The sequence below is a fragment of the Rattus rattus genome, chromosome 7, assembly GCF_011064425.1.
Source record: "Rattus rattus isolate New Zealand chromosome 7, Rrattus_CSIRO_v1, whole genome shotgun sequence".
In the NCBI taxonomy this organism is placed as follows: Eukaryota; Metazoa; Chordata; class Mammalia; order Rodentia; family Muridae; genus Rattus; species Rattus rattus.
The window spans coordinates 121,599,626-121,609,746 of record NC_046160.1 but is presented as its reverse complement, the minus strand read 5'-3'; the positions used below and the strand labels follow the sequence as shown (position 1 = coordinate 121,609,746).

General features: G+C 37.9%; 1 gene segment (V, D, J or C); it reads left to right on the top strand.

Annotated features, from left to right (window-relative positions):
• The first annotated feature begins 6,198 nt into the window (after positions 1 to 6,198).
• LOC116905425 lies at positions 6,199 to 6,755 on the top strand. The segment is given in 2 exon segments: positions 6,199 to 6,285; positions 6,421 to 6,755. Coding segments are annotated over 2 exon segments (381 nt in total).
• Positions 6,756 to 10,121: the final 3,366 nt, after the last annotated feature.

Below are 10,121 nucleotides of genomic sequence, written 5' to 3'. Positions count from 1 at the left end.
GGAGAAAATATTAAAAATCTACATCTGCCAGGGGTATCAGTTTGGGGGAAATCTCTAGGAAGTCCAAGAGATCTGGGAATGGGATGGTCCCAGTAGAGAATACAGAGGACTTCATCCTAGACACATAACTGTGTGGATATGGAACCTGAAGAGGTCACCTTTTGTAGCCTTGGAACACTCTCAGTATAGGGATAAGGATTCCAACCCATCCAGAAAACTTTCAAATCAAAAGGTGTTCTGTCCAAAAGCAATGTGGCAACAAAGGTGGATCAGAGATTGAAGGAATGCACAGGCAATAACTGGCCCAATGTTAGATATATTCCAAGGATACCATCAAACCCTGACACTTTTAATGATACTCTCTTATCCATATATTGGAAGATTATTTGGTGTTATTGTATTTTGGTAGGTTGATTTGTTTGTTTTCCTGAAGGGCATCATTTTAAGAAGTTTGCTATAGTATTTATTCTAATTTTTGTTTTAGTTTTTTGATAAAGAACATTAAGTTGGAAGTTTAACAGATAGTGAGGGTTTTAGAAAGACTTGGGGAATGGGGAGTGCATAGTGAAATATAGTTATACTTGTTTTGTGTAAAAATATAATAAAATAAAAAGAATTAATAATGTTGGAAGAAATAAGGAAAAAGGAAATAATTGCAATGGATAGGGAGAACAATTAGTTACTGATGTTAAGAGTACAAAAAGGTACACACACCATTGAACTCAGTGTGGAAGTGCCCCAAAAAGCTGGAAATAAGTCTACCAGATGATCTAGGTACACTACTCTTGAGTATAAAACAAAAAACAAAAAAGAAAGCAATCTGTGTATTCGACCATGGAGATATGTTATTCTATAGTCATTGCTGTGCTATTCAGTATACCCAGAAAAATAGAAACAATATATATGTCTATCACATGATCAATAAATGATGTCAACAATGTATATTTAAATGATTTAATATTTAACCAGTTATTATATTGTCTATCTTAGTAACAAAACATGCCCTAAACAGATGGGCTAATTTCCATGTACTTAGGATATATTATCTCTAACAAGGAGTCCAACAGAGATTGATAGATCATTGTAACATGATGTCTCAGAACAAAAGTAATGTTCACAGACCGCTATAGAGTAATATTCTACTCTTGCTTTGAGGGAAGGGAATGTGTCTACAATGTGTCTAGGTTGAGTGTTATAAAGTGTTGTCTGTCTTGTTCTTTACTTCAGCCATCTTAAGCCATTGGGAGGATAAATGTGCAATCTATGTGCAGTGTTCCATTCCCCAAGGGACAATGTGCATCAAATATGTGGTCATCACGTAGAAGTCTCAATTTTTGCTCTTGTTTTTCATATGTGATTCCTGAATCTCAACTCAAATTATTTTAGAGCTCCATTTTTGAAAATCCCTCATTATTGGTAGAATACTACACTTCTTATTGTCCTGTACAAAGCTCAAGTATCAGGGAATGAAGGACCTCCACATAAAACAAGACACACTCAAACAAATAGAAGAAGAGGAAGAAGCTCAAACTCATGGGCACTGGGTAAACTTTCCTGAACAGAATGGCTTAAGTTCTAAGACCAAAAATTAACAAATGGAACTTCACAAAATTGCAAAAGCTGCTTTAAGGCAATAGACACAGTTATTAGGAAAAAAAGCAACTGAAAGATTTGGAATAGATCTTTGCCAATCTTAATTCCAATAGAGGGCTAATATCTAATATATACAAAGAACTCAAGTAATTAGACTCCAGAGAATCAAATATTATTATCGAAAATGCCGTACAGAGCTTAAAAATGAATTCTCTACTAAATGCCTGAGAACCACCTAAAGAAATGTCCAACATCCTTAGTTATCAGGGAAATGCAAGTCAAAACCACCCTGAGATTCTACCTCACAATTGTCAGAATAGCTAAGATCAAAAACTCAGGTGACAACAGATGGTGGCAAGGATGTGAAGAAAGAGGAACACTTCTCCATTGCTCGTGGCATTGCAAGCTTGTACAATCACTCTGGAAATCAGTCTGGAAGTTCCTCAGAAATTAGACATAGTTCTACATGAGAACCCAACAATACCACTTCTGGGCACAAACCCACAGAATGCTCAAACATGGAACAAGGACACATGCTTCCCTGTGTTCATAGCTGTCTTATTTATAATAACCAGAGGCTAAAAGAACACAGATGCATTTCAACCAAAAAATAGAAACATAAAATGTGGAACCTTTATACAATGGAGTACTACACATCTATAAAAAATGATTTCATGAAAAACATAGGAAAATGGATGGAAATAGAAAATATTCTCCTGAATGAGGTAACCCAGCCACAAAAGAACACACATGGTGTAAAATCACTGATAAGTGGATTTTAGACAAAAGACTCTCAAAACCTAAGAAAATTCACATATCCTATGACTCTCAATAAGAAGGAAGACCAAAATGGGATGTTCCTAAGAAGTCAGAAGGAAGAACAAAATCCCCTGGGAGAGAATACAGGGAAAATGGGTAGAGCAGCAACTGAGAAACAGGTAATTTAGAGACTGCCACACCTGAGCATCTATCCCATATGCAGCTACCAAATGTAGTTACTATTGCTTACTTAAAAATTATTTGCCTAGAGGAGCCAGATATGGGTGTTTCCTGAAAGGCTCTGCCAAAGACTTATTCATACAAATGAGCATGCTTTCAGCTAAACATTGGAATGAATATGGGAGGATTAAAGACTGAAGGCCTGAAGAAGTCTGGAACCTTATAGGAAGAACAATAATATCAACCAACCAGACCTCCCGTCAGAGGTCACAGGGTCTCAACCACCAACTAATGAGGACACATGGAGGGATCCATGGCTCCAGCTCCATATGTAGCAGACAATAGCATTGCCTGATGTGAATTGGAGGAGAAGCCCTTGGTCCTCTGAAGGCTCCTTTCACCAGTGTAGGGGAATGTGTGGGCATTTATTTGGGAGTGGGTTGGTGGGAGTGGGAATATCCTCAGAATCATGGGATGGGGAATGGGTATGGGACATGTGGGAAAGGAGATAACATTTGAAATGTAAATACATAAAATATCTAAGAAAAATAAAATTTAAAAAAAATTAAAAAACAAATAAACTGTTCCATTGCATGGTGATAAGCCTGCCTGCTCTTTATGCTCTCTCTGTAGCTTCTCTTTGTCTCCATCTCTCTCTTATGCTCTGTTAAATTTCTATTTGTTCACCTGCCTCTTAACCTACTGCCTTAGTTTCTAATTTTCTTTCTGCATTCTGCCATTTGCTCTTGCCTTCTGCTTTCTTCCTAATGTCATGAATCCTAGTTTTTATACCTGTTCTTGGAGAATATATTAACGTTTTCTCTTATTTTCAATATTGTATGTTTTTATTTACATTTCAAATGCTAACTCCTTTCCTGGTTTCCTGTCCACAAATCCCCTTACACACCCTCCTTCCCCTTCTTTTATGAGGGGGTTCCCCCACCCAACCACCCATCTCTTCCTCCCTCCCTGCCCTGGAATTTCCTTACACTGAAGGGTCCAAACTAGGCAAGGCCAAGGGTATTTCCTCCCATCGGTGCCCAACAAGGCCATTCTTTGATACTTATGCATCTGGAACAATGGGTCTCTCCATGTGTACTCATTGGATGGTGGTTTATTCCCTGGGATCTCCAGTTGGTTAGTATTGTTGTACTTAGGGGGTTTCAAAGACCTTCAGCCCCGTCAGTCCTTCCCCTTACTCATGCATTTGTATCCCCATGCTTAGTCTGATGGTTGGCTGTGAGCATCCACATATGTATTTGTTGTGCTATGGCAGAACCTCTCCGGAGACAGCTACATCAGGCTCCTGTCAGCTTGAACTTCTTGGCATCAGCAATATTGTCTGCATATGGGATGGATCACCAGGTGAGGAAGTCTCTGTATGGCCTTTTTTCAGGCTCTGATCAATCCTTTATCCCTGTATATCCTTTATACAGGAGCAATTCTGCGTTAAAATTTTGGAGTTCGGTGGATGGCCAAATCCCTCAACCAGGGATTTGCTTAATTTCTGTATATTGTCCCTTCTAGTTTTCTCTTTCATTTGTTGGGCATTTCAGCTAATGTCATATCCCATTGGGTCCCAGGTACCTTTTGCTTAACTTTTAGATATTTCCTCTTGGTGTGGCTCATCATTTGGAACTTTTTGTTTCCACATTTAAGCAAAATGATTCCTTCCTCTATAATACACCTTTCCTATTCAGAGTATATATTTTTCAGAAGAACAAATGAAATACCAATTCCTTTCATCTAAATCGGAAGAGAGATGTGGTAGTCACTCAAATGGATGTTTTGCAAAAGGATTTATGTTCTCACTGGTAAAAATTGAAATAACCCTGGAAGAAAGTCAAGGTCCTAGGATGTCCTTGGTAATCATCAAATATCTTGTGTCTTTTCTTTAGAGTGAAGCCACCAACGGAAGTTCAGAAGCAGGAGCTTCAGTGATTGCTGAGGGAGAAATCAGTGATTCTTGACCTTGTCTTTTTCACAGACATGCAAGGCCACTGCCCTCATCAATCAATCCAGACATAGAGAGCAACTGCTCACTGGGCAGCCACATTTTTTAATGATTTCTTGTTTCCTCGCCCTTCTGATTCAGATGTCAAGAATAGTCTTCCCCCAGAACCCCTTGCTTTTTCCATTTTTACATTCAATCTTTTTACCAGCATTTTATTTAGAAGACCTGAGGGAGCTGGACCCCCTGGAGAAGTTCTTGAATGATGATGAAATATTTTGCACAAAGTGAAGACTTGTTGAGTGGAGCAGATAAGATTCCCTGAAACTGTAGAACACCTGGATTTACACATCATAGGACAGAGACTGTAGATCTTTATGTATTCAAAACCCAATTTCATGCTTTTCTATAACACTAATCCACTTTCAACCATCTTTGGGTACACAGCTCTATTTGATACAAATACTGCCCTAATGATAACAATTGTCCCTGGCATTTTAATTAGGAATTTCAAAACTATAAGGAGACATGAGATTCCTGCAAGGAGAAACTGGAAAAGAATGAATACCAAGCTACTCCTTTCAAAACTCAATCAGAATTACTTTAGATAAAATGCCCAACATTTGGGAGAGGGAACACCAACAGTCCACCACCTCAGGAGGAAAAATGATATTGCCAATCCACAGTCAAAATTTATGACCCAGAAGGGTTCCTTTAAAATAGTTGCAGGGACAAGAAATAGAGAGGAGACTTAGGGAAAGGTGTTTCAGGGACCAGCCCAACTGAGGATCTATTTCCTGGGGGACATCACAGCCTGGCACTATTACTGATGCAATGATTGTCTTAGTGTCTGGAGTTTCACATGTCCTCTGAGAGGCTCAAAGAGCAGCTGACTAAGACAGATCCAGATATTACATCCATCCATACGATTGAAGTCAGTGAACCCTATGGTTGAATGAGAGAAAGAATAGAAGAAGCAGAGGATGAGGATGACCCAACTAAGCAGCATGCAGAAGCCACTCTGTGGTCCCTTATACATATATAGCAGAGGATGGCCTAGTCTGGCATCAGTAGGAGAAGATTGATCTAATCTTTAAGAGACTTGAGACTCCAGGTAGGACTGGGACCTGGTGTTGAGGGAGCATTCTCTCAGAGACACAAGGCAGAAGGAATGACATGAGGAACTGTTGGATGGGGTACTAGGAATGGAAACAGTTACTGGAATGTAAATAAATTTTTAAAAGGAAAAGAATTTCATACATGAATATAATATATAATTTCCTCTTCATCTTACCATAAGGCACACAGGATTGCCCTGCACCCTCTCCAAATGCAAATAAATAAATAAATAAATAAATAAATAAATAAATAAATAAATAAAGCAAAAAAAATTAGATAAAAAAGAAAAGAAATATTAATACTGGTGAAGATACAAAGAAAAGAAACACATATTTTTAGTCAGAAGGTGAACTTGCTAAATAACAATAAAATATTGAAGTGTTAGCACCTGCACACTATAAGCAATTTTGTAAGACTGTTATTGATAGCTAACTCATTCACTCTTTCCCTGCATTTTATAATAATAACTTCATCTCTACAGCACCAACTCTAGAGCTGGGGATATAGCAGAGGACATGCAAATTAGACCTCCCTCAGCACATGAAATTTATCACAGACTGACCCTAACAATGGGATCAAGTCCTAAGTTCCCCAGTCTTCACCTTCACAGATCAGCACTCAGCACAGACCTGACACTATGAAGTTGTTGCTAAACTGGGTTTTTCTAGTAACACTTTTAAATGGTAATTTATGGGAACAAGAGTTGGTGGATGAGTGAGTGTGTGTGTGTGTGTGTGTGTGTGTGTGTGTGTGTGTGTGTGTGTGTGTGTGTGACAGGGACAGTAGATGTGTGTGATGAGGATTCTCTACTATTGCAGGTATTCAGTGTGAGGTGAAGCTGGCGGTACATGGAGGAGGTTTGGTGGAGCCTGGGGCTTCTCTCAGACTCTCCTGTGTAGCTTCTGGATTCACCTTGGGTGATTACTACATGGAGTGGGTTCGACAGGCTCCAGGGAAAGGACTGGAGTGGATTGCAGCAACTAGAAACAGAGCTAAAGATTATTCAGCAGAGTACAGTGCATCTGTGAATGGACGATTCACCATCTCAAGGGATGTTTCCCAAAACATCCTCTACCTTCATATGAACAACCTGAAAACTGAGGACACTGGCATTTATTACTGCGCAAGAGATGCACACAGTGAGGAGACTTGAGTATTAGCCCAGACAAAAACTTCCTTACAAGGTTTCACAGTATCAGCAGGGGGCGCTCATGAACAGAGAAAAGGACAGTGCCTTACCTCTCCAGATACTTTTTTTTTTTAAAAAATCTTTTTTTTTTTTTATTAAAGTTTTGCTGGAACGAAAATTTCTTTCTTTTGACATTTACAGATATGTTTTTTCTGTTGTACATTTTCATTAGAAATATTTCTCTGCAATATTTTGTGTAATAATTTAAAGTGTTGAACTTTTACCTTAGATTGTATTTCCATGTTTCCTTTGAGAGAAGAACATCATTAAATTTAGGCAGTGAATAAGAAAAGTAAGGAAACGATGAACAAAATAAAGCTTCAATTTGAGTCACTATTGAAAAAGATTTTTCTACTTTTCTACACTATTCCATTTTGTATTGTACATAGTACAATACAATAATCTTAAAGCTCAATTTTATGATGGGATTTCTTACAGAAACATTGACAAAAAGCTCTGACACATTTTGCATAATTCAACACAATATTTATTCAAAACTGTTCTTCATCCTTTAGTACTTTTAAATCAAGAACTCACCTTACTTTTCTAATTTAACCCAAATAATATAATATAATAGTAGAATTTATTTTCCTCACTACAATTGTGTGAATAAGTGCTTCTTTCTCTAATGATCATCCACATCATTTCAGATTTTCTGAGATTAGCCATTCTTTCTGAGGTGAGCTAGTACCTCAAACTTGTTTCCATTTAAATTAGCATGATATCTAAGGATATTGAACATTTGTTTCCTTTGATTTCTTTAGTAAGTCTTGTTTCCCTTCTTTCCTTCAAACATTCTGACACTTATATTCTTTCTGCCTCCCCTAGAGAGTTCCCAGAATTTAGGTTCAGATCCCACTGCAAGAGTCAATGTGGGCTGGTTTTGAAGTTCTGAGGTAGGTCTAATTTTCATGTCAGTTTAATTGAAAACCAGGTTATAAAATTTCCAGCGCATCTGGGTGTCTTAGACATAAGAGGTGGAGGACAGGAGTCCATTTATTTCTTAAATAGTGAAGGAGACCATGCTGGTAGAGAACATGTTTCCAGCAATGAGATATTCATCACTGGCCTTGATAGAAACTACTATGATGTGAGTGAATCAGGGTTATAGGGGCTCAGAGTTTGCAGTGTGTAAAGCAGTGGATCAGTACCATAGGTAACATTGAGGAATGATTCATAGCATATAGAAGTCACTTTATAGGAAGTGGGAAAAATGCCTAGGAAACAAATTTTAGTAAATTCATTCGAAAAACTATTTATCAAAAACTCATTGGGTTCCTGTTACTGAGTAAGACACAAACATGGGAAACTGACCAGGGATGCAGGCAGATAAGAAGAATGCTTCTACTTAGTAGAATAATGTTCACAACTCAAAGACTCCTACTGGAAAAGTGTTTCTGACTCCTGGGCAGTGACCCACCTTATATCAGAGATGTTTCATGGATCCTGCTGGTCACTGATATGTGATCGGCACCAGCCTTAATATTCTCCACTGATGCCTGATAAGGCAAGGTTGAATTGAAAGCAGTTCCTCGAAACCAGAGATATTTTTCCTCATGAGGAAGGTCTTGACTATTCATTGTGACTTCTTATGAGCAGCGTAGTTATGGGGGCCTTAGTATAATCAGGAAGAATCCTGTTTTCAAAGAGCTCATGGAAGGAATATGGGATGTATTTCCTCAGATAGGATGAAGATGTCTTTTTCTTTGCCATATTGTCTGACACAGATATCTTTTATCTCTTACTTAAGCTGGATCCAGTCCAAATAAGGTCAACTCTTACCTCATGGACATGAACATCACATTAATATGTTCTGCTCAATACAAGACTATCTTTTAACACAAAGTACCAGTTAAAAACCCTCACCTCCAAATTTTCTAAGTTGACAGTTCTCTACTCTGAGCTAGAGGTAGAAAATCTTCCTTGTGGCAAAGTTTACTTTTTAGTGCCTCTACAACTTAGGCCTCTAAAGTAGTCTAGACACTTGGGTGACAGTGACATCAATTTGCCTCAAGATGTCCACTCTCGAGTCCAGCTACAGCAGTTTGGAGCTGAGCTGAAGAGGCCTGGTGCATCAGTGAAGGTGTCCTGCAAGGCTTCTGGCTATATTTTTACCATTCACAGTATTAACAGGTAAGGTAGAAGCCTTGAGAGTGGCTAGACTGGACAAAGTAGCTGAAACGTATTAATAACAATGCAGTTTATGCTCAGAAGTTCAAAAGATGGGTCTCTATGACTAGGGACACATGCTGTAGCACACCCACATGGAGCCCAGCTGACTGAAATCTGAGGACTAGCAATCTATTACTGTATAAGACACAGTATAAATAACACTATACCATGTGATTTTTCCAAGCCCTGATGGAAAAGCAAATTTCCATGAGTCTCTGATAGCAGGGAGAATTAGACAGAAGACTTGTTCAGGAAATTCCATAAGTATAGGAGAACAAATATTATGATTTATTCTCAATTTAACGATAATTTTGCCAATCAATCTGGATGAAAGTTTCAGTGTACAGTGTTCCCAATTATTAATGTTTATCCCTATAGCCACTGTTGATGTTGATGTGAACATTTGTTTCTACCATAATTGGATCAATGTCTTTCAGCAGTACTTTATATATTAACTCAAGATGTAATATCATGATATGGCCAAGATTGTTGTTGAATTGCAATATAATTGAAATTCTAGGTAAATGTTCAGTTTTTGAGAATTGACGAATATTTTCAAATATTCATTTTATTCCCTGTTGCAGTATTAATAGCCTTCTTCATTTTTGATGTACGTCCCAGTAATCAAAAGTCTATTAAGGGGTATAATATTTCCAATTATTAATTTGAGATATGAGGAATATTCTACATCAGACTGGCTTATACAGAAGTGTGTTGATGACCTTAGTTGACACTTGAAGAGCTCCCCAAAATGGGGCGACAGTTTTAACTGGGCTTAGGGTCCCAAACTTTACAACTGCAGAAAGAGTCTGAGCAGAAGTAAAAATAAATGCATTCATTCCCTCTTTTTATTTACTCATGAGTTAGGTTGGAAGTAGGTGTTTCATATTACTATCTCAGATTCCCCCGAACTCATGGTGCACCAGGGAATCAATCATATGACAAGTCTACTAAGTTACTTTTTGTCATTATAGTTTGTGTGAGCAACAGGAATGAAAGTAGAACACATAATCTTGTCCCACACTCACTAGGTTACATTCTTAAAACGGACTTTGGAATTGAGATAAAAGACATCTGTTGCTTCAACTACAAAAGTAACATTTGAATGTATAAGATCTAGACCAGCCAAGTTTAATACAAGTGAAAGAAAAGGTGCCT